Genomic DNA, 27675 nt, shown 5'->3' with positions numbered 1-27675 from the left:
ACATGCTGCTATGGCGGTGTGTCCACTCACAAGATGAGTGGCGCTGCCCAATAAACTCGCCCCTCGGAGAAAAATTTAATTTAATTTAGTAGCTGCCTCGCACAGGCCATGAGGCCTTCCGCAAGGCCACTGTACTTATGTCCGAATGCAGGTACGCACAAGGGGACACAGGAGGTAGTGAGCACCCAAAGCAGCCGGACACTAAAAAGAACCCGATTAATGGCAGAGGGAAAGGAAGCCAAAAGCACCAAAATGCCATGTGGAGGAGGCAGACGCCACCCACAGGAGCAAACAAGAAGACAGAGCCCAGAAGGCTCAGGAAACTGCGCAACCGTCAACTGGCAGGAGAGGCGGGGCCCAAGAGCCAGAGCTCAACCCCCGCAAGCACCACTAGGCAAGCACCCCACCAAAAGTGAAAACCAGCACTAGGCCGACAGAAGCGCCAGACAAGGTAACCTCACCTGCAGAGCACACACACGACCGTGCCACAACACAGGCGAGCCAAGTAACAAACTAGGAGCAGTGCTAAAGGTGTGCCCGAAGGCCATGCATACTCGAGGCAGTAGGCACAATATGTACCCTTACCTGAATAAAATGCGAGGTCGAAGGAGAAAGATGGCCAGAGGTGCGCGCCCTGCAAAAGACGAAGCAGTACAGAGGAAGAACAAAGTGACACCCCCAGATATAAATCCAAAACACCCTCAGCATCCAGAGGGCCATGACTGGAGGGAGAATCGAGCAGCTGTAGAAAACCCACGAGAAACGGCGCGAACACACGAGCATATCACCCGTAAACAAAACGCACACCGCGGCCCCAGCGCACGAGGTACGAAACGCACCACCCGTCCACCGGGAGGTGTGGCACGGACACCAGGCGGACACACAAATCGTACACACAACAAACAGACATCGTACAAACACCAGAAAGGCATGCGGAACGAAGACAAAGAACGCCGAAACTGGAAGTAGAGACGACGCGAAAACAAAACAAGGCGAAAACGAAGCGAAACAAAACAGATGATGGAAGGGAACCAACAAGGCCGACAAAAGACCCGATGGAAACCACATCAAAAATCAACAGACGTTCCAATAATATTGGAAGGTACGAAGAGACTCGCGAACCAATGAGAACCATGACAAGCACCCCAGAACAAGGAACATGCAGGGCCAACGATACGAAGCGGTTTAGACATTATGTACTAGGTCTATATAGAAATCCATCAATGTTCGTTTCACACCTTGTATGGATGTACCTTACTTGAACACTTTTTTTTTTTTTTGTGAACAGCATCGTGACATATGAGCAGAAAGGGTAAGGAAAAAGGGGTGAAACACACCCCCAGGAACGACGGGACCGACGAACCCGAAGGAACACGGAACCGAACCCAGGGAGGGGTATACCCGAAAACAACAGGAACACAGAGGGAAGGAACAACCCCACTCTGAGGAACTGCCAGCTCCACACCAAAGGTACAAGGACCCAAGAGGGGGCAAACGGGGCCGAGGCCCCCCAGGTAACCCCTCCCTAACCCCGGGAACCTCTACGGCATGACCCAGGGCCGAGCCGCACCCCCAAAGCACCAGCTTAACAAGGAAAAGCCGGGGCAGCCGTGCAATCACTAATGAAGGGAGCCCACTAGTCAGACCCATACTGCACGGCAGGAAGAATCGACTCGAACGCCTCCGCCGCCACCCCGGAAGAGGAAAACCCCCCGAGACCGCCCGAGTCTCAACCCAACCAGACCCCGCCCCAACCCCGAAACCCTCCTATGGTTCGGAGCAGGAAGTAAGGGAGGAAGTGAGTAGAACAGAAGGGGAGGAACAAGAAGCGGAAGGAGCCAGAGCTGAAGTGACCCCCACCCCAAGTCCAGACCCCATCCACCAAAACGGGGCAGCCTCGGGGCATCCGGGGCCGCAAACCAAGAGCGTTGCAGCAACACACACCCAGCAAGCAACGCCGCAGCCACCTGCGCCCGAGTATCAAGACCAGTGGCCTGGGTGAAGGAGAGCGCGTACCGACAACAATCATCGGACGACTCCGGGTCACAAAAACAAGGACCCAACAGGCAGCATGGCGGAGGCACAACAGGTGAGTGTCACCCTGAGACAAGGGGACAGATCAACTGTCAAACTCGCAGGACGCGAAGGGGACTCCGGGGACACACCGAGAGGACCACGGAGCCCCCGTGGGGTTTCCCAGGGCCCTTAGCCTTTGGTACATGCTAAGGGAAGCCCAGGCAGGGTACCGCAAACCGGCGCCCAAATCTACCAACAAACTGCTAAAGCTGAACCCCCGGGACGTGTCCACTCACGGGGGCCAAGCGGGGAGTACCGCCAACAGAAGAATTCGAAAGAAATTCACCTAGAACAGGAAAGGGGGACCATAGTAAAAGCAGACCCCCCCCCCCCCCACCAGGCAAAAACAAAAACAAAAGAAAAAACCCGCAAGAGGACAACGTACCCAGGCGGAACAGAGCCAGCCGCTGTTAATGGTGAAAAATAGCTCTGCAGTACCCCGCGCCCCTACCAGTGACGAAAACTACCACCTACCCAGAGACAAACCAGGGGAACAAAACCCCAGCCGACTCCAAGGGCGGCCCAGTACCGAGCAGTAAAGGACACAGCGGAGGTAGAACCCAAGGTGACTTGTGGAAGGTGGTCCCAAGCCCCAAGGGCAGTACTTACAGGGCACCTAGGGAAGATAGCCCTAAGCACATGCAGCCCGAGTACCGTGGAATCTTACTCTTGGCTCACACCCCACTGGTAGAGACAGTCCACACCACAAGGCACAGAACTGAAACAAAAACCGGAGCCAGAGGCACTCGACCAGCCAGTAATACCATCAGCCAAGAACTGCCAGTTGGATTGCCGGCGTGGAGGGTCTGGGGCTCCCCCTTCCCCCTCTCGGGGAGGGGGGGGGGGTTACGCAGACGGTGGCGCGGCGACGTGATGACGTCATGCTAGTTTGATAATTTTGTTTGGGGAGTTCTGTCCACTCGTTCGGCTTTTGGTAGCAATAATTTCACCAGAACAGGGGTTTGTTTTGGGGCGCCTACCTTTCTGGGTGCCTGTCCCGGTCGATGGCAGACATAGAATGCTCCCAATCACAAGGGGGTTTCTATAGGCCATTGCTCCTCGTGCCTCTCTGAGGGGGCCAGGTTCTGGCTCGTGGTCCCCGGTAGGCAAGAACTCCTAGCACTTTGACTGATGCCAGAAAGTTATACATATCCATTCAGCCTGGATAGCTCCGGGGAGCCGACGGGGCTCCCCCCAGAAAATATAATGTGCAGAAACACAAAATGTGTGTGATGTGGAAGGCTAATGCTAAGGCATGGGTGACTAAGCAATTTTTTACGGAGTGGGTGAATTTGGTGGTGTGCGCTGCCATCAAAAAATATTTGCAGGAGAACAGTTTGCCACTCAAGGCCCTGCTTCTCCTCGATAATGCTACTGCCCATCCTCCAGGCTTGGAGGATTCATTGGAGGAGGAATTTAGTTTTGTTACAATAAAGTTCCTTCCTCCTAGCACCAATTCTCTACTTCAGCCTATGGACCAGAAAATCATTGCCAAATTTAAGAAACTTTATGAAAGGGCACTTTTCTGGAGATGTGTCGAAGTGACGGATGCCACAAACCTCACCCTCAAAGAGTTCTGGAAAAACCATTTTAACATTTATAGTGCTTTAAAACTTGTTGACAAAGCCTGGCAAGAAGTGACTGTAAAAACTATGATCTCTGGCTGGAGAAAAGTGTGGCTTGAATGTGTTGCAGAACGAGACTTTGAGGAGTTTGAGCCTGAACCTGAAGTGCCTCTTGTTGAGGAAATTGTTTCTCTGGGTCGGCAATTGGGTTTGGAGTTGGATGGTGCTGATGTGGAGGAGTTGGTGGAAGAACACAATGAAGAACTGACCACTGAAGACCTCCAAGCCCTTCAAAAGGAGCAGCAAGAAGAAGCAGCTGAGGAAATTTCTTCAGGGGAGGATGTGCCAGTACAGAATGTCTCTTCCTCAACAATTAAGAAAATGTGTGCAGCATGGGAAGAATTGCAAACCTTAACTGAAACGACTCACCCAGATCAAGCTGCAGTAAGTCGTTGCCTTAACCTATTCAATGACACTGTGATGCATCATTACAGACAAATGTTAAAACGAAGAGAAAAACAAATGTCTCTTGACAAATTTGTAGTGAGACAAACAAGCACTGAACCACAACCAGGTCCTAGTGGTATTCAGGCAAAACATAGGAGAGAGAGTACCCCAGAGAAAACATCACTGCCTGATGTGATAATGGAAGGGGACTCCCCTTTCTAACAGTAACAACTCTCCTCCTCCACCCCCTTATCACCATCTTCCATATGCCATCAAGAGCCCTCCATAAAGGTAAAAGAAACTTAGGTACTTATTGTAGTTAGAAAAAAACATTGTATTCAGTATAAAATGTATTTGTATATGAATATTTTGGAGGGTAGGGAATGGATTAATTCAAATCCCTTTATTTCTTGCGGAAAAAATCGCTTCGACTTACGATCCATCTCTGGGAACGGATTAGCATCATAAGTCGAGGCCCCATTGTATTTTCTTCTCTCTCTCCAATTTTCGTTTACGAACTTACACTATAAACGACGGGTCTTGTTCCCAAGGGGTTCGGAAACCAAGTGGTGCTCTGTATATGTTTATTTGTTCTACTTTATGGGCAGGTTCTTTCCCAGGTCGCGGGCTGGATTCCGTCAGTTGTCGGTTACTCGAGTTATAACAATGATATATTAATTTACCTGTATTATCATAAGGGATTTTCTGCTTAATTTCTGACTTGCAATGGTATTTACTTTCTCTATTGTGTGCGCTTGCCTTGGCGGCTCGGGCATTGGCTGCCTTGTTGAAGTTGTTTATGCCCTTTTGCCTCGCATGCTGACAGGTGGTGCTCGTCCACTCTTTGGAATCTGCTTGGGCACTGGCTCCTAAATTTTTGTCCCCTTTTTGTCCGTTGCTGTTTGCAGAGTCTGTGGTAGTGCATTTTTTGCAGGCGGCTTTGTCTAGTTGCCAGCCTATGTTGCACTTGTTGGTTCTCCAGGGTGGTCGTGGGGGTCATGCCAGAGCTCGAGGTTCTTTTGGTAATCGTAAGCCAGGAGTGCTAGATTTGGGGCTGGCCCCTCCTGCGGAGCCATCGGCATCTGGTCGGCGCTGTGATCATTCTGAGCATCAGTCGGGCTTTCTTAAGGGTCGTCGGCCCTTTTGCGGTTCGCCCCATTAACGGGGCGATGGGGGGGAAGCTCGCACTGTTTGCTCTTGCCTTGTCCCACGATTCATGGGCGTTTCGGGTCATTTCCTCCAGCCTGCAATGGTGTTGGGTGGCTCCTCCTCCTCCTCCTCCTCCTCCTCCTCCTCCTCCTCCTCCTCCTCCTCCTCCTCCTCCTTTGTTGTGTTTGGGGCTGGCAGGGCAGGCCTCTTCCCCCTGTGCTCTGTCAAGTCATCCTGGAGTGGGCATGCTTGGACGTGCTCAAAATGACAACATCTTTCAGATTAGTTTCCCGCCTGTTTCCAATTCCGAAATGAGACTGTGCAGATCTGTAGTTCATTCCCAGGCCAACATGGATTTCGAGCGGGAAGATCGTGCCTCTCACAGCTACTTGATCAGTATGACAGAGTCACTGAGGCATTAGAAGAAAAACAAAATGCTGATGTGATATACACAGACATCGCAAAGGCTTTTGATAAATGTGACCATGGCGTGAGAGCACACAAAATGAAGCCAATGGGAATAACCAGTAAAGTAGGACGCTGGATCCTCGGGGTTTCTGTCAACCAGGACTCAGCGAGTAACAGTCAACCATATAAAATCTAGTTCAAGTGCAGTTAAACTCTCTGTACCTCAGGGTACAGCCCTTGCACCGCTGCTTTTGCTTATTCTCATATCAGATATAGCCAGAAATACAAGTTACAGCTTCGTATCATCTTTTGCAGATGACACAAAATCAGTATGAAAATTACCTCGGCTGAAGACATTGAAAAACTTCAAGCTGATATTAATGAAGTTTTCGACTGGGCATCAGAAAATAACATGATGTTTAACAGTGATAAATTCCAGGTACTCAGGTACGGTAAAAATGAGGACCTTAAACATAATACAGGGTACAAAACACAATCAAATGTGCCCATAGTAGGAAAACAGCATGTAAAGGATTTGGGAATAATGATGTCTGACGACCTAACATTTAGGGAGCATAACCAAGCAAATATTGCATCAGCCAGAAAAATGATCGGATGGATTATGAGAACTTTCAAATCCAGGGATCCCATCACAATGGTTGTACTCTTCAAGTCACTTGTGTTGTCCTGTCTTGAGTACTGCTCAGTACTCACTTTCCCCTTCAGAGCAGGAGAGATTGCTGGAATAGAGGGAATACAGAGAACATATATGGCACGCATAGACGCGATAAAGCACCTAAATTATTGGGATCGTCTCAAAGCCCTCCAAATGTACTCACTAGAAAGGAGACGAGAGAGATATCAAATAATATATACGTGAAAGATACTGGAGGGCCAAGTACCAAATCTACTCAGTAAAATAACAACGTACTGGAGTGAATGATATGGAAGAAAATGCAGAATAGAACCAGTGAAGAGCAGGGGTGCCAAAGGCACAATCAGAGAACACTGTATAAACATCAGAGGTCCAGGGTTGTTCAACACTCTCCCAGCGAGCATAAGAAATATTGCCGGAACAACCGCGGACATCTTCAAGCGGAAACTAGACTGTTTCCTCCAAGGAGTGCCAGACCAACTGGGCTGTGGTGGGTTACGAGAAGCGGGCCTTCAGACTGCTCCAAGCAACAGCCTAGTGGACCAAACTCTCACAAGTCAAGCCTGGCCTCAGGCTGGGCTTGGGGAGTAGAACAACTCCCAGAATCCCATCAAGCAGATATTCTGAACTTGTCCTGTCTGAACCCCTGGATTTTTTGCCCCTCCTTTCAGATGCTACTCTGTTCCATGTCGGCTGCTTTTTTGGAGCTGGGCGCTTGGATGGTGTCCCTGGACCTCCAGGATGCGTATTGGCACGTCCCGATTCATGCGGGGTTCAGAGACTGGCTCGGTTTTGTCATTAGGCGGCAGGCTTACCTCTTTCGTTGGCCTTCCATTCTGCTTGAATCTGGCACCATGCATTTTTACACACCTTACCCAGGTTGTGGTAACCCGTTTGCATCTGTTAGGGGTTCGGGTTCTGGCTTACCTCGACAACTAGCTGGTCTTGGCTTCCAGCCAGTCTGCATGTCTGCTCGCAGGGCTTTGGTTCTTTCCCAGCTCGCCGGGTTTGGGTTCTTGGTGAAATGGAGGAAGTCCCATTTGGTTCCCTCTCAGGTTTGGACTTGGCTGCATATAGTGTGGATCTCTCGGACCGCTTCCTTGTCTCTTCCTCCAGCAGTATTGCTGCAGCTGCGATCCCACCTTCGGCTGTTTTTGGAGGGGACACGGGTTACTTGTTGGTTGTTCGACCAGCTGTGAGCTTCGTGAATCTGAGCTTCGACATGATGGTCTACTCGTCGGGTCAGATCTGGCTTCGGTGGCTGTTCTGGTTCCTTTGGGGACATCCCTTCCGCTGCCCTTGTGATCGCTTCGGGGTTCAGTGCCATGGCGCCTACCCGAACCCTTATTCGATGTGTTCACGGATGCGTCATCTCTCGGCTGGGCCTTTGTGACCAGTGCTCACCAGGCAGGCCAGGGTCGGTGGGGTCTGTTGAGCTCACAGCGCAGTGAGGGAGTTCACAGCAATATGGTTTTCTCTTCTTAGGGTTCAAATTCATTTACGGAGCGACAATTCAGCTCTCTACGAACTGCTCCCCAGTGGTTCACTGCCTGAACTGAGGGGGTTCGATGTGGTCCTTAGCTCTTTAGATCTGGTCGCTTCTGTTGATTCGTCTGTTGAGTTCTCAGGGTTTTGGCTCTCCTGGCGGTTCATATCCAGAGGGTATCCAACGTCCCGGTTCATTCCCCTGTCCACGGAATGGACTGTCAACACTGACTCATTCCATTGGCTCTGCCGGATGTTCGGGCACCCAGAGGTGGACCTCTTTGTGTCGGCTTGGTTGAGGCATCTTCCGATATATGCGGAGCCCTTTCCCGACTGCTAGGCCATCAGGGTTGATGCCTTTCAACTGTACTGGTCAAGGTGGGGTTACCTGTCCCTCTTCCCCCCAGTTTGATTATTGATCCAGGTCCTGGCTTGCTTGGAGACTTACCAGGGGAGTGTAGTCCTGCTGGCCTCTTGGTGACCGGCCAAGCCTTGGTTTCAGGCTCTGCCTGCTTGGTGTCTGAATCCGAGAGTCTTCCAATAGCTCCGCCTCTTTCAGCAGATCGGTCCAGACCGGTACATGGCTGGTTCGATCTTCTTCTCCATTCTTCGCGCCTGGTCTTTTTGACATGGGTTTATCACCACTTGTATGGTGATCAGGTGGCTTTGTTGATGATGTCCCACCTGCACATTTCCTCTCGGAGACAGTATGAAGTTTCCTGGAGGTCCTTTCGGCACTTCTTGCCTCTTAGTAGGTTGTCTTCGATTTCTGATCAGGTTGTTTTGTCCTTTCTTTTTTTGGTTGTTCCAGGACTGTCATCTTATGCCAAATACTGTCGCCTCATATCGTCTGGCGCTGGCAGAGCCGCTTCAGCTTGTGTTCGGGGTGGATGTCACTTCACCTCCGTTCCGCAAGCTTTCTCAGGTGTTGTTTCGTCCCCAGCCTGTTCATGCGCCACCTGAGCCGTCCTGGTCATTGGACCAGGAGCTCTCTTTTCTCTCTTCTCGTCGGTTTGTGGTGGCTCCTTTGGTTCAGGACTGGTTGTCTAAGGATCTTTTCTTGTTGGCATTGGCCTTTGGGGTCAGGTCGGGAAGCTTCATGCTCTCCTCCGGTGCAGGGGTTTCTACTCTTTCGGTCCTGGTGGTTGTTTTGTTCGCTTGCAGCTGTCTCCTCCTTTTCTGGCGAAGAATGAGACTGCTGCCTTCCGGAGGGGTCCTTGAGTTGTTGATGCTTGGTTGGTTCAGCTGGGGGCACATCATGTTTTGTGTCTGGTTGCGGCTCTTCATCGCTACTTGCGCGTCACGGCCTCTGTGACAGGGAACGCGATTTGGGTTGACCCTGTATCCCTTCTTTCCTGTTCCTGGGCACGGGTCTCCCAAATCGTTCGCAGGATTATTCTATCCAGCCAGCCTGCAGTCTATCCCCGTGCCCATGACGTTCGTAAGTTCGTGGCTTTGGCTGCTGTTTTTCGTAATATGTCCTGGGCTGACATTCAGGCACGGAGATTTTGGAGGTCGAACAGGGTTCTGGTCGCACAGTACCTCGTTACTGTTCCTGGCCCATCTCGGGTTTGTGTTGCCTTGGGGGTGCAGGTTGCAGCCAGTTGTCTCGACTTCGAGTTGAGGAGTGAGTGGCGGTCGCCTACCAGGTAAGTCGCTCGTTTCCTTTATCTTTGATTAGGTAGCTTCGGGGAGCCAAAGGGGCTCTTAACAGAAAACCAGCATTGAATGTAATAAAACGCCATTTTCTGGGCAAGACCTGAAGGCTCCCCGGCATTCCTCCCTCCCCTCCAGTTGGCGACGCAGACGGGCCACCACGACCCGGGTAAGGTGTGTGAACACGTTAGGTGCCAGGTTCAACCTGAATGGGAGACAACGAAAGCGGTAACCGTAATGCCCCCACAACAAAACCGAGCCAATCCCTGAACCCCGGATGAATCAGGACGTGCCAATGCGCATTCCAGAGGTCCAGGAACACCATCCAAGCACCCAGCTCCAACAGAAGCCAGACCTGGGACAGAGTAGTCATCCGAAGGAAGGGGCAATAGACCCTGGGACTTAGACGGGACAAGTCCAGAATGAACCGCAGGTCGGCACAGTCCCATTTTGGGACTGGGAACAGATAAGAAACCCACCAGAGGGATGTCATTGTTTCGACTACACCCAAGCACACCCTCTCCAAAATGACCTGACAGAGCGCATGAGAAGAGGCCTGCCTCGCCATCCCCAAACCCCCCCGAAGGAGGGGGGGGGGGACACCCAACGCCACCACAGACTGTCGGAAACAACCCGTAAGGCCTACATATTGTGAGACCAGATGTGAGCAAACAGTGCAACCAACTTCCCCCCATCACCCCGTCAATGGGACGAACTGAGAAAGGGCTGATGCCCATTGCGAGCACCAGACTCACGCACAGAGCGAACACCGCGTCAACCAGACGAAGATGAGTCTGTAGATGTGGCCGGCCAAGAAACTGACACCAGTGGCCTATCAGAGCAAGAGGAACCTTGAGCCCTGGCATGACCCTTCCGGAAAGAACCTCCAGGGATCTTCAAAGAACTAACAAGTCCGACATCGGACGACAACTAGAAGATGCTGCCCGACTGCAGATTGTGCAATCTTCTTGAGGTTATCTTGAGATAATTTCAGGGCTTAGCGTCCTTGTTCTTGACCAGGCATAATATCAGACAGACAGTATGGTTTTCGATCTGGAAGATCCTGTGTATCGAATTTACTCAGTTTCTATGATCGAGCCACAGAGATATTACAGGAAAGAGATGGTTGGGTTGATTGCATCTATCTGGACCTAAAAAAGGCTTTCAACAGAGTTCCACATAAGAGGTTGTTCTGGAAACTGGAAAATATTGGAGGGGTGACAGGTAAGCTTCTATCATGGATGAAAAATTTTCTGACTAATAGAAAAATGAGGGCAGTAAATAGAGGCAATGTATCGGAATGGAGAAATGTCACAAGTGGAGTACCACAGGGTTCAGTTCTTGCACCAGTGATGTTTATTATCTACATAAATGATCTACCAGTTGGTATACAGAATTATATGAACATGTTTGCTGATGATGCTAAGATAATAGGAAGGATAAGAAATTTAGATGATTGTCATGCCCTTCAAGAAGACCTGGACAAAATAAGTATATGGAGCACCACCTGGCAAATGGAATTTAATGTTAATAAATGTCATGTTATGGAATGTGGAATAGGAGAACATAGACCCCATACAACCTATATATTATGTGAGAAATCTTTAAAGAATTCTGATAAAGAAAGAGATCTAGGGGTGGTTCTAGATAGAAAACTATCACCTGACGACCACATAAAGAATATTGTGCAAGGAGCCTATGCTATGCTTTCTAACTTCAGAATTGCATTTAAATACATGGATGGCGATATACTAAAGAAATTGTTCATGACTTTTGTTAGGCCAAAGCTAGAATATGCAGCTGTTGTGTGGTGCCCATATCTTAAGAAGCACATCAACAAACTGGAAAAGGTGCAAAGACATGCTACTAAGTGGCTCCCAGAACTGAAGGGTAAGAGCTACGAGGAGAGGTTAGAAGCATTAAACGTGCCAAAACTAGAAGACAGAAGAAAAAGAGGTGATATGATCACTACATACAAAATAGTAACAGGAATTGATAAAATCGACGGGGAAGATTTCCTGAGACCTGGCACTTCAAGAACAAGAGGTCATAGATTTAACCCTTAAACTGCGCATGGCGTATATATACGCCCTGAGTAACATGTCCCATGGTGCGCATGGCGTATATATACGCCATAGGGTGCCAGGCCTAATTCAAATGGCCCGCGGCTACACGGGGTTCACAGTAGCTTCCTCAGGGCTCTTGTAAACAGATGCCATTTTAAAAAAAAATCGTGGGCAATATTCTCAGGTGTGAGAGGCACAGTACTGTTGGAGCTACCAAGGCCGGCACACACAGCATGAGCGAACAGCATTGATGTTCAGCTTGTGACCACAGCATCGCCGAAAAATGTCAAAATAAATATATAATTGTTATTATTTAGCGATGACAATATTACAGATGACCAATGACTGTGATATAAATAACCAGGGTTGTGATAATAGCAGGATTGTTGTAATAATTAGCGCTGTGTGAGGAGTGATGCTGAGAGACGGAGGGAGACAGCATCGTTTACTGACTGTGTGGCCACCTGTTATTGTTTGCGTTCACCATACCAGGTCAGTGGTTCTCTATGGTGAACACAAATGTAGATACTTATATATAATGTGTGTATTAGTGTAATAACAGCAAAACGATTATGCTGGGAGGAGCAATATGGGTGACGGAGGTGACGTCGTCTGCACGATTTCTCTAGCTGTTTAGAGGGTGGCCACTATGCTCTTTGGGCGCACTACAAGCTTAGGTGTACAGTTACGGTGCATAAAACATGTAGATATTTATATATAATATGTGTATATAGGGTAATAACACTGCAAAAGGTATTGTTGGGGGAGAAAGTTTAGTGCGTGTGACTTTGAAAGAGTGAGGGAGCCGCCAGCCGCCATCTGTGTATAGCGACGACTCTTAGTGCCTGAACTAACTATATCAGCTTAGCTGTACAGTTGTGGTGAACAAAATATACACATACTTATATATAACGTCTGTATATAGTGTAATAACACCACAACTGGTATTGTTGGGGGAGAAAGTTTAGTGCGTGTGTTGAGGGAGTGGCAGCGAGTGGCTGGCTGGTGTGTGGCGGTAACTCCTCGTTGCTTTTCGACTCTCAATACCAACTTAGTGGTTCGGTATGGTGACCAAAACATGCCAATACTTATATATAACCTGTGTATAGAGTGTAATAGCAGCAAAACTATTTGTTTATTGTTTTATAAACATAATAATTGAATCACTAATATGCACATCATACTTTTGAGTATAGCGATTATTAACCACTTTTATTATATAAATATATTACAATACACACTATTGAATAATATTACTGCAAAAAAGCTAAGAAAAAATCAATCGGAGACATTGAAACAATTAGGTAATAATATCTTTGTGGCAACTCCTATCTGTCAACACGGGTGACGCTGACCGGGTCTGACGACCGCTCTGTCAACGCCCACTTTTTGCCAGACTTCCTCGTTCAATTGCGCCCAAAATATGTCACCTACGATTTTTTTTTTATTTTTTCCGTGCTCAGGGGACACAAATTAACATGTTTAGAAGACGAAAAAAAAATTTTGAATTTTTTTTTTTCTTGCGCACAGGGGTGTAAATGTCCATATGACCCCTGAGCAGTGTAAGGGTTAAACTAGCTAAACACAGATGCCGAAGAAATATAAGAAAATTCACCTTCGCAAATAGAGTGGTAGACGGTTGGAACAAGTTAAGTGAGAAGGTGGTGGAGGCCAAGACCGTCAGTAGTTTCAAAGCGTTATATGACAAAGAGTGCTGGGAAGACGGGACACCACGAGCGTAGCTCTCATCCTGTAACTACACTTAGGTAATTACACTTAGGTAATTACACCCCCTAGGAAGTAGCCCATAGAAGCTGTATAACTCCCAGGTACCTATTTACTGCTAGGTAACAGGGGCATCAGGGTGAAAGAAACATTTTGCTAATTTGTCTCCACCTCCACCAGGGATCGAACCCGGAACCTCAGGACTACGAATCCAAAGCGCTGTCTCCCCCAGCTGTATTTCCCCTAGGAATACCTGGACCGCCGTCAACGCCTCACGCCACTAAAGAGTGCGGGTACGACAAAAAGCACTCCAAGCATCCACCGACAACAATGGGCAATCAGCAAGCCAGGACGACTCTGGAACCTTATAACGGACTCAGTATGGAGAAGAAGATCCAAACCTGAAGTAAGATGGATCCATTATAGAAGCACAGTCCGGGTGGTGCAGGAGGTAAGCCGCAATAGCCGCCCACGCCTCAGCCAGTGAAACACAGGAGGCCGAAAACCTCCGGAAAGACGGAACCGAAGGACCCGCAGGGACACGGAACCGAAGCTGGGGAGGAGCTGAACCCAAAGCCAACTCGTACACAGAGGGGAGAAAAGGAAATCCTCACTCCTTGTATCCTAAAGCCCCACTCAGAGGGTATGAAAACCCAGGCGGGGTCCAATGGGACCCATGGGCGAGCTCTCCTCCAAAGCCCTGGCCTCAAGAAATAACCGGGGCAGCCGGAAAAGCAGGAGGAGAACAGGCTTACTGGTCAGACCCCAACGCTAAGGCTGGAGGAAGGGACAACCCCCAAAACTGCCCGAGTCTCAGAAACCTCTAAACCCTGAGTCTGAAGCCCTCAGACACTTCGGAGCCGGAAGCAAGGGGGATGGGGGAACAGAATGAATCATAACAGAGGAAAGAATGAGGGGGTGCAGACTGAACCAAGGCCGAAGTGACCAACACTCCCCCAAGCTCGGGTCCCTATAAGGGACAAAGCGGGACAGCCTTGGGGCATCCGGGGAAACAACCAACTGAGAATGTTGCAGCAATGTATACCTAGCATTCAATGCCTGAGCTGCCTGCACCTGAATAATGTCCTCAGTAGAGTGGGTGAATTGAGTCACAAACAAGCAACAATGCTTGCAGGACTCCAGGTCGAGGGTGTCACTGACTCAACAGGCAACATGATGGAGGTAAAAACAATAAGTGTCGCCCTGAGACAAGGGACAGAGCAACCCTCAAACTTGCACAAGGCGAGAGGAGACCCAGAGGTCACATCCATCGGACCTCGTGCACCCTCACAGGGATTCCCAGAGCCTCTAGACTGGTATCGCTAAGGGTAAGCCGAGGTGCGGTACTGCTAACCGGCGCCCGAGTCTACAGGGGCGAAGCAGGGGGGTACCAGCGAACACAGGCGGTCAAACCTAACAGGGGCAAAGGACACAAAGGCAGACCCCCCTACCAGGCCAAAACATAAAGTAAAAGAAAAATCCCACAAGAGGATACCCACGAAAAACAGAGCCAGCCACTGTAATAGGTGAAAACTAGCTGCCCAGTACCCCACCAGTGCAAAAACTATCACTTACCCCAAGGTAAACAAGGGAGGAAAACCCCCTAACACTTGGAGTGGTCACTCACCAAACAGCAAAAGACCACAGGGGTAGACCCTAAGGTGACTTGTGGAAGACAACCTCAAGCCCCAAAGGCGGTACTTACAGGGCATTCAGGAAAGGGAACCCTAAGCACATACAGCCTGAGTAATTGTGAATATTACTCCCAGCTCGCACGCCACCGTAGGAGCAGTACTGAACACAAGGCACAGCACAACAAGAGAGCATCCGGAGCTGGAACCACACGCCAGAGCCACAGTCACATCAGCCTAAGTACTGGTGGTTAGATCAGCAGCGCAGTGGGTCTGGGGATCCCCCTTTCTCCTCCCAGGAAAGTGGGAGCTGTGGAGATATGTGGCGCAGCTCGTATAACGTCATGCTCATTTGCTCGTTTTCATTTGGGGAGTTCTGTCCACTAGTTTGTCTATTTGCGTCATTTTAATTTAACACTTTCGCTCGGTAACGACGCAGCATCGTGTCATTTTTTTAGTAGACGTAATCTCGGTAACGACGCAGTATTGCGTCGTTTATTAAAATATTTGCAAAAAATCAGGGTTTTATCCGAATTTTTTGGGACCGGTTTTAAAATGCGCGCCAACGCCTTCCCATTTTCATTGCTAGGCCTCGTAATTACCTAAGTGTAATTACCTAAGTGTAGTTACAGGATGAGAGCTACGCTCATGGTGTCCCGTCTTCCCAGCACTCTTTGTCATATAACGCTTTGAAACTACTGACGGTCTTGGCCTCCACCACCATCTCACCTAACTTGTTCCAACCGTCTACCACTCTGTTTGCGAAAGTGAATTTTCTTATATTTCTTCAGCATCTGTGTTTAGCTAGTTTATATCTATGACCTCTTGTTCTTAAAGTTCCAGGTCTCAGGAAATCTTCCCTATCAATTTTATCAATTCCTGTTACTATTTTGTATGTAGTGATCATATCATCTCTTTTTCTTCTGTCTTCTAGTTTTGGCATATTTAATGCCTCTAACCTCTCCTCGTAGCTCTTGCCCTTCAGTTCTGGGAGCCACTTAGTAGCATGTCTTTGCACCTTTTGCAGTTTGTTGATGTGCTTCTTGAGATATGGGCACCACACAACCGCTGCATATTCTAGCTTTGGCCTAACAAAAGTCATGAACAATTTCTTTAGTATATCGCCATCTATGTATTTAAATGCAATTCTGAAGTTAGAAAGCATAGCATAGGCTCCTTGCACAATATTCTTTATGTGGTCCTCAGGTGATAGTTTTCTATCTAGAACCACCCCTAGATCTCTTTCTTTATCAGAATTCTTTAAAGATTTCTCACATAATATATAGGTTGTGTGGGGTCTATGTTCTCCTATTCCACATTCCATAACATGACATTTATTAACATTAAATTCCATTTGCCAAGTGGTGCTCCATATACTTATTTTGTCCAGGTCTTCTTGAAGGGCATGATAATCATCTAAATTTCTTATCCTTCCTATTATCTTAGCATCATCAACAAACATGTTCATATAATTCTGTATACCAACTGGTAGATCATTTATGTAGACAATAAACATCACTGGTGCAAGAACTGAACCCTGTGGTACTCCACTTGTGACATTTCTCCATTCCGATACATTGCCTCTGATTACTGCCCTCATTTTTCTATCAGCCAGAAAATTTTTCATCCATGTTAGAAGCTTACCTGTCACCCCTCCAATATTTTCCAGTTTCCAGAACAACCTCTTATGTGGAACTCTGTCGAAAGCCTTTTTTAGGTCCAGATAGATGCAGTCAACCCAACCATCTCTTTCCTGTAATATCGTGGCCCGCAGGCGGTGCGGCACACGCCGTAGGTCCATTGTTTTCACTCCACTATTGTGACCAGTGTCGCCTCCCCTCGTGTCTCAAACTTGTCAACATTTCGGCTATTTTCCGTGGCTATATTTCTTACTGAGGCTTTAGAAACTATCTACGCTTACTCCACGATGGATAGTGATCATGAACAAGGCCCTTCCAGGAAGAAATTTGTGAAAGAAAGGTGTGAAAAAGAGAAGCCAAGTAGTGTGCAGGAAAAGTACAAGCGAGTGAGACTAACTCCCTCTAAGTTTCAGGCTGTATTTGATGATTTGTCAGAGTTATCTAGTGAGGAAAGTGATGTTGATACTGACACTGATGAAGGTAGTGAATGTATAGAAACAGAAACGGCTGATGAGGATTTTGGTAGTGAGGGAAGTGACGAGTCTGAGGTTGAGACTGCCACTCGTGCACGGCGAGGTACTGGAGCTCGTGCCAGAGCCAGACTTACCACACGTACCCCACCACCAACAGATTCTGATGAAGAATGGTGTAGTGACAATACTGCACCCTTTGTGGACAATTTTACAGGTACACCAGGCTAGACTGTTCCTGTACTTACCACTGTTCTTGGTTTTATTCAACTCTTTCTGACTCAAAACTTGTTGAAATATATTGGCTATGAAACAAATTTGTATGCTTCCCAAAGTATAGCACGTACTGGGAAAACGACAAACAAGAGATGGGAACCAGTGACAGTGAAAGACATTGCCAGATATTTGGGACTCACGATCTTGATGGGTCTTCATCTTCTGCCCGTTGCCAAGACTTAGAATGTATTGGCAAACAGGCAGATTCTGGCACATACCTTGTTTCAACACCTTTATGACTGGTAAACGATTTGAATTGATTGCTAAGTATTTTCATATTTATAACAATAAGTCCATACTACAAGGCCAAGAAGTTGACAGACTTATCAAAATTTGCTGTCATGCAATATCTCATAAATAGATTCAAGACAATATATATTCCCCATAAAAATTTGAGTTTGGATGAAGGGACAATGCCATGGCGTGGCCATCTATCTTTCAAGACCTATAATCCCAATAAACCAGATAAATATGGAATAAAGCTCTACATGCTAGCTGAATCAAAGACTAGCTACATTTTTTATTTTGAAATTTATTCTGGAATTGGGAAAATGACGATTGAAACCGTAATGGGCTTGAGTGAACCACTGAAGAACCAAGGTTTCCATTTATATATGGACAACTATTATAATTCGGTTCGGTTGAGTGAATTGCTGCTTCAAGTAGGGGTATACACCTGTGGTACCAACAGAATGCAGCATGGTGCACCTAAAACCCTTCAGATGCAAGCAAAGGGTAAAGTGCCAGTAGATCAAACTTTATTCAAATGCAAGGACAATACTTTCATAATTTTGTGGTAAGATAAACGAATTGTTTCACTCGTAACAACTTGCCACAATGCAGATACACAACAGGTTGCACGCAGAAAATGAGTACGGAATCGTGATGGAACATCCTCAGTGAAACAGGTAACTGTCACAGGTAACAGGTAACAGGTAACTGTCAACAAGCCAAACACAATCTGTGACTACAATACAAACATGAAAGGTGTTGATCACTTTGACCAAATGGTCATATATTATCACTTCACAAGGAAAAGTCACAAATGGACAAAGAAAATTACCTTCTATTTTTTGCAAATGGCTATCCACAATGCTTATGTGATGAACAAATACTACTCAACAGATAGAAGGAAACTGACATTACTCCATTTCCATGAACAAGTCATTTTGGCACTATTGTTCTATACGGCTAGTAACTGGCCTCAGGAAAATGATGACATCCCACATGCTGCTGATGTCAATGCCACTGGAGCCAATGTTGCAACACCAGGACCATCAACACCCAGACCTTCAACAGCAGGACCTTCAGGTGTGAGGTGCCCACTATTCACTTCACCTGTACCTGCAGATTTACCTTCATCATCTGAGTCAGCAGACGAGACTCTGATTATCCCTAGTGGTGCTTCTGCTAGAACAAAACCCCGTATTGTGGATAATCCAGAACGCCTCAACAGAAACTTGTCCCATACCCAAGTAAAGATACAGAAGCGTCTGAAGTGTCGTGTGTGCGAATGTCGGGTAAAAGGAAGGACACACACTATAAGTGCAAGACGTGTGATGTGGCACTGTGTCCCGCACCAAGCTACAGCAAATACCATCGAAAGAGAAAATTCTGGGCCGATAAGCAGTAATGGTTGCCCACCATCCACTCCACCTATACAAAACATGGGTTGACCCTGCAGGAAACATTTTCCAGGAGCAGGTGGAGTGGATGGTGGGCACAATGCTTTGCTACACAAGGGTGGTAGCAGAGCATTGGCAAAGAATTATAGACCAGTTGCACTAACGTCCCACATAATAAAAGTATTTGAAAGAGTGATCAGGAGTCAGGTCACTAGATTTATGGAAACCAATGACCTCCACAATCCAGGCCAACATGGATTTAGAGCAGAAAGATCATGCCTCTCACAGCTACTTGACCACTATGACAAAATCACTGAGGCATTAGAAGAAAAACATAATGCAGATGTCATATACACAGATTTTGCAAAGGCATTCGACAAATGTGACCATGGAGTGATTGCACACAAAGTGAGGTCAATGGGTATATCTGGTAAAGTAGGACGCTGGATACTCAATTTCCTGTCGAACAGAACACAAAGAGTAACAGTCAATCAAGTAAAATCGAGTCCGAGCGCAGTTAAAAGTGCTGTACCTCAAGGCACAGTCCTTGAACCACTGCTGTTCTTAATTCTCATATCAGATATAGACAAAAACACAAATCACAGCTTCGTGTCATCCTTTGCAGATGATACAAAAATCAGCATGAAAATTACCTCTGCTGAAGACATTGATAAACTACAAACAGATATTAACAAAGTTTTTGATTGGGCAGCAGAAAATAACATGATGTTTAATGGTGATAAATTCCAGGTGCTCAGATACAGCAAAAATGAGGATCTTAAACATAATACAGGGTACAAAACACAATCGAATCTGCCCATAGTAGGAAAACAGCATGTCAAGGATTTGGGAATAATGATGTCCGACGACCTAACGTTTAGGGAGCATAACCAAGCAAGTATTGCGTCAGCCAGAAAAATGATAGGATGGATTACGAGAACCTTCAAGTCCAGAGATCCCATCACAATGGTTTTCCTCTTCAAATCACTTGTGTTGTCCCATCTTGAGTACTGCTCAGTACTCACTTTTCCCCCTTCAGAGCAGGAGAGATTGCTGAAATTGAGGGAATACAGAGAACATATACGGCACGCATGGACGAGATAAAGCACCTAAATTATTGGGATCGTCTCAAAGCTCTCCAAATGTACTCACTAGAAAGGAGACGAGAGATACCAAATAATATACACATGGAAAATACTGGAGGGACAGGTCCCAAATCTGCACAGTAAAATAACAATGTACTGGAGTGAACGACATGGAAGAAAATGCAGAATAGAACCAGTGAAGAGCAGAGGCGCCATGGGCACAATCAGAGAACACTGTATGAACATCAGAGGTCCACGGTTGTTCAACGTCCTACCAGCGAGCATCAGAAATATTACAGGAACAACCGTGGACATTTTCAAAAGGAAACTAGATTATTTCCTTCAAGGAGTGCCAGACCAACCAGGCTGTGGTGGGTATGTGGGCCTGCGGGCCGCTTCGAGCAACAGCCTGGTGGACCAAACTCTCAAGTCAAGTCTGGCCCCGGGCCGGGCTTTTGGAGTAGAAGAACTCCCAGAACCCCATCAACCTGGTATCAACCAGGGGCCGGATTCAGGAAGGTACTTACGAAGGTTTTTCCTCTTAGCTAAGAACGTTTTCCTTCTTAGCGCCTTCGTGGCGGCTACGTCCGTATTCAAGTAACTACCCTAAGTGGAAAAACCTTCGTAAGTTCATTCCGGGATTTAAGTGTGGTTTTGACCACTCGTAGCTTTACGTAAACTGGATATAAGTCATTTTTTCTCTACTACATAACACTGGGATCGATTTATGATATTGGAACATGACCAAAATATTATAGCTGGTGAATCTAGTGAAGAGGAGTCCTTCATGTTAGTTATATATGCATTTTCTGTTTGAAACTTGAAGTAAATGTGTGTTTGATGATAGTAGAATTAGTTTTATAATAGCAAGATATTATACCAGTAGTTATTAAGTAAATAAACCCTGGTGAACATGAAAAATGAGAGGTGATGAGCCCTGCCTGATGGGATCATTTACTATCACCAAATGCCCCTGTTCACCTAGTAGTAAGGGTGTACCTTAGCTATACATACCCATTTCTAATTTATTTAGTTTGGTTTTATTTTGAAATTAAATCTGGGTGAGACATAAATTAAAAATATGCTGCACAAATGATGTTAGGTAAGGAGAAGGGTAAAAATATCGAAAACTTTATTCATTGAATACAGTATCCACTCAATTTAACGGCCTCTTTTATACCGATCTGCCAGTATTAACGACCGGTTTGGGAGACCGGTATCTGGAGCCTGCTATACCGGTCTGCGGTCGATATTACCGACGGTCGGTATTGGGTTTGTTGTGGCATCAGCGTCCCCTCACATGGCGACCAGGCCACCGACCTGGATCGTCCAGAGTCATATATTACATCTTAATTTTCTTTTAAAATGATTCACTTTAATGAAGAAAATTGTAAATTATTATTAATAGAATATTTTGAAACAGTTTTTATTAAGCAAAAGTTTTTGTTTTCTTATTAAATACCTTTTATAGTATAGGCACTAGGTATTTTTTTTCCCACGGACCTAGAATGTACTCCGCCGGGCCATGTGTTCCCATTGTTTACTGTGAACTCGCGTGGCTAGCTTCAATTGTGAAGGATATTACTGTACTGTAATTGTGATCTTCTTTTTAATTTACAAAATGCCAAAAGTTACCCAAAGGAAGCGACTGACGGTTGCACAGAAGCTGGAGTTAATTAAGAAACTTGATAAAGGATATTCTCATGCACGAGCAGCAGCAGAGTTTAACATCGGGAAAAGTACAGTAAGTGACATCAAGAAACAGAAGGATACTCTATTAAAATATGCCTGAAAATAAGTGTACATACAGTATGTACCCTGTATACAATATAAACAATATAAAACAAGCGCTGCAGAGGATGACGTAATCTTCAGCTTCATTAAAAGTAAGTCAATTTACCAATTTTATTATAGTATTACAAGATATTAATTGTTTTTTTTCAACAAAAGCTACATATTAGTCTCTGCAAATGTATATTCTATCGTCAGCAGAGAATAGGTGAGCTCAAAATATTTCGTCTTGGCTAGCTCTCAGTGACAAGGCTCGATCGCCATTGTTATGGCATGGCCGCCACAGCCTGTGTTGTAACATTAAAAATACATTACCTGCACTGTTCAGGGTAAATCAAAACACATCTCTAAAATATTATTGAGAAAATATTAACTTGCTGATTGATACATGAAATATTTTGCAATACAAAGGAATGAATCAATTTTTTCCCACCCATCTGGGCTTGATCAGACCGTGTTCACACATCATCCATGCAGCAGCCAACAACTGGCTTAATCGTCGGTGTTTCACTAAATTGGAATGCAATTACACAATGAACTTTATTTAATTTTAGTTATACAGTATAAAATATATCCTACCTGAATGTTACTTGAAAAATTACCCGACCCGACTTAACTTCGGAAATAACGGAGCTCCGGAAATAACGACTAGGGCTCAGCCCCATATAGGCCGTTAAATTGAGTGGATACTGTACTTAAAGCTATAATTATGACTATATAGATTATTAAAAAAGAGAGAGGGAAGTAGGGGTCCAAGACCTCTTCCTGTTATACAATTTGGATGTGGAACAAGTAATTATCAAAAGAAGGCACCATGCCGGGAAGGCTTTGTAGCAGTAAGGCAGTGAGGTGAGGCAGCTACTTATTTGAGAAATGCTTATTTTATTTACCTTATAAGCTGAGGCAACTTATTTTATTTGAGGAATACTCAGCTGATTCCTCTACATTTAGCATGGAACAAATTTGTGTCCAAGACCTCTTCCTGTTACTCAATTTGGCTGTGTGTAACCAAACTAGAAGTGCTCTACAAATCAAGGGACTCAGAATGTGGAATGACCTCCCGAATCATGTCAAAGGCTGTACCTCTCTCAACCAGTTTAAGAGTTAAACCAAGTACTGCCTAATTAACTCCATGTAACCTAACTTACCTCCTAAATGTCAACCCATGTCTTGCTATTTTTTAAACAACGCTGTTCACCAACATGTGCAATTGCTAATTTATGCTATGTTAACCCCCCTTTTTGTATTTTTTATTCCTTCTTTCAACACAATTTATACCTAATCCCGATTACTATTAAGTTTTAGTCTGTGTTTTTTCCCCAACACCTTGCCCGAAATGCTATGAGTATTAGTGGCTTTAGGTATTGTATGTACTTGCTCTGTCTATAAATCCAACATTATGTTTGTAAATCAACTGTATGTACTTTTCCTGAATAAAATGTATTTATTTATTTTTTAATCAGTAAGTATTAAAAGAAGGCACCAAGCTGGGAAGGCTATGTAGCACCATTGTGTGTAACAATAAACCAATTTTTTTTTTTAACAAATAATGCACCTGTATGGTAAAACAAATCCTGTCAGCTGTAAAAATATTGATGCAGTTATTTAAATGAAAAATATAATGAAAGAAATATTACTGGTTTATTTTTATCCTATCTTTTTGTACTGTACAGTATATCCAAGGAAGTGAAAAATTGAGACATAATGCACAATTTAATGAATGATTAGCATGGATTAGCAGTTCAAAAGAAATATGACTATTACATATCAACATGAGATCTTAATGATCCATGGTCAACATGATTTAATAAGGATAATACAGTACTGAATTTGTAATAATACAAATTATAATTTAAAATCTTTATTAGATTTTTTTTTATTAAGAAGATTAGGTATACACAGCAATGTACTACTACCCTATTCTATATGGAATATTACACAGTGTAGATAAAAAAACTAGCTATAAGTTTATCTAATACTCCCATCTCACAGGATGGTTAGACATACTGTACATGGAATCAATTTAGAAAATACCAGCCTCAATACAAAAAACAAATCAACTCTGACTAAACAACTCTAAGCAATTTTCACAAGAGGTAAGCACTGAATCATGGAAACATTATATTATAATTACTCTTACCAGTTTCTACCAGACTCCTCTCAAACAATGTATTTTTAAACATGTTTAGGTATACACAGCAATGTGTTGCTTCCCTATTTTGTATAAAGGACCACACAGTGTAGATAAAAAACCAGCTACAAGCTCATCCAACATCATCACCTCACAGGATGGCCAGTTATACATGGAATTAGGAGAGAACAAAATACTTAATGCTGATCTATTAGCCCCCACTGGCAAAATCTGGGTGCAGCACAAGAATATCTTCCAATATTCCTGAGTGTATGAAGTAATTACAGAGCTCAAAATACCTCATACCATTTGGTATGAAGTCACTGATAACAGGACAATCACAGATATAGTGTTGGAGAGTATGTTCTCTCAAGTAGGATTGAAAACAGATGTTTTTTTTTCCACCAAGAGGGCTATAAACTCATGGAACCGCCTACCCGCTGAAGCCGTAAATTCCAAATTCCAGCTAAAAATATCATTAAGACAATTGGCGGGCCCTTTAACAAGCCGCCGGCTTTCTGTCCTCTTCGAGGCCACTAGATAGTTAGTGGCCCTTGGGTAAATTCAGTAAATATATACAATAATTGTCAGCGCATCTTCCGAGCAACAAGGACAGCTACACAGTATCTCTTAGAATTACGTAGGTAAACAACAAATGTAACATATTTGTTTACTACAATGTCGGTGCTGGCTGTAGAAGTTGAAAAAACATTGTTTTACTTCGAAATATACTAATTTTATGAGAAAATTCGACGTAAATAGGAGGCAGTAGAGCTCCGATAAGCCAGCGCTAAATCTTCAATATGAAGAATGTTGCTGCTCTCTGATTGGCCAAACGAAACACAGTAGTGGCCTTTATCGGCACGCAGGTGAACCAACAATTTTCTTCCTAAGTGGACCTTATTGAATTGCACCTAAGCATCTTCTTAGGGCGCACTTAGGAACCTTCGTAGCAAACCCACTTACGAAGAAATACACAGAGCTTCCTGAATCAAGGTCCAGGATAAAACAAATGTTTAACCCATGTCATGTTCAACACACAACACTGAAGTGGTAAGTACAAAAAGTTGTATTATTTCGTATATTTTTTTTTTTTCATACTTTTGCGTATTGTACTGGCAATATTGTTTTTCAACTGGCCCTTATATGCACATATCCATCTAAAGCATTCTATTAGGAACAATTTCATACCTAAACGAACAATGTAACATGAAATTTGAGATTAGCAACCGGTAAAAATATTAAACATTTGTGGGCAGGAATTGGGAGTGTAGCTGGAAGGCGTCTGGGCGCTCCCTCGCGGCTAACGCGTGGCACGTCTTCAACGTGTTGGCGGGTGGAGCGTGACCCGGTTTTTTATTTTATATGCTAATATTCCTCTAGAGAATTCTATTGCAAACCCATTGATACCAAAATGAAAGACCTAGGACGAAAATTGAGGTGACCAGAGTGAAAAGAGTGAACACATTTTATCACTTTTACGCGCTCCCAGGTAACTTGTTCTCACTTTCTCTGTTTGCTGTGGGTAATTAGCTGGGCTTTTGGAGTTTATATGCCTTTAGTGCTCTAGAGAATTCTATTGCGAACACAATGATACCAAATTTAATCTCTTAGGACGAGAATTGAGGTGACACAGTTGAAAATAATACACACTTTTCAGAATTAATGTGCGCTCCTGTGAAACGCCGAGGCCCACTGGGCCTAGTTGAGGGCTGGCGCGCCGGGTGCGCGAAAGTGTTTAACCAGAATAGGGGTTTATTTTGAGGCGCTTACCTTTTTGGGTGCCTGGCCCAGTCGATGGCAGACATAGTCACAAGTAATTTCTATAGACCATTGCTCCTCGTGCCTCTCTGAGGGGGCCAGGTTCTGGCTCGTCATCCCCGGTAGGCCTCCATCCACACTAATGCCAAAGTCTAAGGATATACATATCAGCCTGGATATCTCTGGGGAGCCGAAGGGGCTCCCCCAGAAGAAGAGCCAAACCCCGAGACCCCAACAAAAGAGTTAACCGAAGTGACCAACGCCTAATGGACCAAATAATTGAGGAACAATGAACCATGGGGGAACGCCACAAATGGAATCGAATCACCGAGCCAAGGAATTCAAACCCCCCACAATGCCCGCCACACTGTCGCTGTGGCGGCCATTGTTCCAGCAATGGCCTGTAAGCCAGATGAAGTGGGAAACACCAAAAACCAAGACCGGACTGATGAGCACAAGTCCCAAAGACCCAATCAACAGCTGAGGTGTCTGGAACATTGAGCGAGAGAGAAGGAAAGTGCCATGGCACCGAACCTCAAACAACAAAGAGGAAGCCGATGCACAGCAAGCAGTGAAGGGAGACCGGGGATCGGACCCAGCAATTGCGAGAGCGGCGAAAGGGGCTGCTACTTAGATACCAGAACAGCCACCAGAGCCAAACCCAGCCCAACGGTTAAACCAGAAAGGTGAAGATATCAAACTCCCAAGCCATTGTTCGAGCCATGGCTGAGTCAACCGAGACCCCCTCAGACACAACCAATGGGGACTGCAGTAGGAGCAAGACTGACAGAGCACAGATGACAGGTATGGGTATGAATATGAATATCAGTCAAGAACTGACCAGTGGCAGCACGGCTTGTCTGGCCCAGCTTTCCCTCCCCCTAATGAGGGGAAAGATGGAGATAAGTAGCAGGGGGAATGGTTTGACGAAGGTTTGGTTGTTTGTTTTCATGTTGGGGGAGGTCGTTTGATATTTTGAGGGGCTGGTCTCATTTTTTCAAGCATGCAGTAGTCTGTTTTGATTTGCCTACCTTTCTGAGTGTTTCCCTGGTTGGTGGCAAGATGATAAAATTTACATGTAAAGTGTTCATGGGCCATTGCTCCCTACACCTCTCTGAGCAGCTCAGGTTCTGGATCATGGTTCCTAATAAGCAACAAAAACTCTGCAACTGATGACTTCCAAGTAGTATGGCACTTAATCAGTAAGATAGCTTCATGGAGCCAACTAAGGATCCCACAGAAGTAAAAATTAAAAAATACAATTACAAAACTCACATTCCATAAATTTGTGGAGGTATTTCAAGGCGTGCTAGATGAGTGTAGAGTGCCACATCATGACGCTGAAGGAGATTATCATGGATGCTTGTTAGTTTCTGAACCAACAAGTTTGTTGGGCCAACATCCTAGAATTAAAAAAGAAACAATTTTAATCTATGTGATAAGTATTATTTTTAATATTAAAAAAGAATCTAGTAATTACCTAAGATGTAGTTAGAGGATGAGAGCTATGCTCGTGGTGTCCCTTCTTTCCAGTAATCTTTGTCATATAACGCTTTGAAACTACTAACAGTTTTGGCCTCCACCACCTTCTCACTTAGCTTGGTCTAACTGTCTACCAATCTACAAAAGAAAAATTTCTAATATTTTTCAGCAGTTTTGTTTTCTTAGCTTGAATCTGTGTCCTCTTGTTCGTGAAGTTGGTGGTTTCAGGAATTCTTCTTTGTCAATTTGGTCTATTCCTGTTAGTATTTTGTAAGTGGCAATCATATCTCATCTTTTCTTCTATCTTCTAGTTCCGTCATGTTTAGCCCTTAATTTTTAATCTGCGCAACACATCATATGATGTGGTGAGTAACTGCTGTGGAATTGCGCACCACATCATATGATGTGTGGGTGTACCATGCAAGATTTAAAAGTCCTGCAGCTACAGGAGGTTCACCTCAACTTCATCAGGGCTCTTGTAAACAGACGCCATTTTTTTTTTTAAATCGTGGGCAACATTCCCCAGGTGTGAGAGCGTCAGTACTGACTGT

At 45.2% G+C, this 27675-nt stretch overlaps 1 protein-coding gene across 1 annotated transcript in view; it reads right to left on the bottom strand.

Annotated features, from left to right (window-relative positions):
* The window catches only part of TBC1D5 (TBC1 domain family member 5), a gene marked incomplete in the record, with an annotated part of 601299 nt that overhangs the window by 217173 nt on the left and 356451 nt on the right, over window positions 1–27675 (bottom strand). Inside the window, 1 exon segment of the mRNA XM_045742746.2 lies at window positions 26918–27045. Within this exon segment, the coding sequence (XP_045598702.1) occupies window positions 26918–27045 (128 nt within the window).

This window comes from Procambarus clarkii, chromosome 11 (genome assembly GCF_040958095.1).
Source record: "Procambarus clarkii isolate CNS0578487 chromosome 11, FALCON_Pclarkii_2.0, whole genome shotgun sequence".
Classification (NCBI taxonomy): domain Eukaryota; kingdom Metazoa; phylum Arthropoda; class Malacostraca; order Decapoda; family Cambaridae; genus Procambarus; species Procambarus clarkii.
Note: the sequence above shows the minus strand (reverse complement) of the source record. Positions and strands in the feature narration are given on the sequence as shown.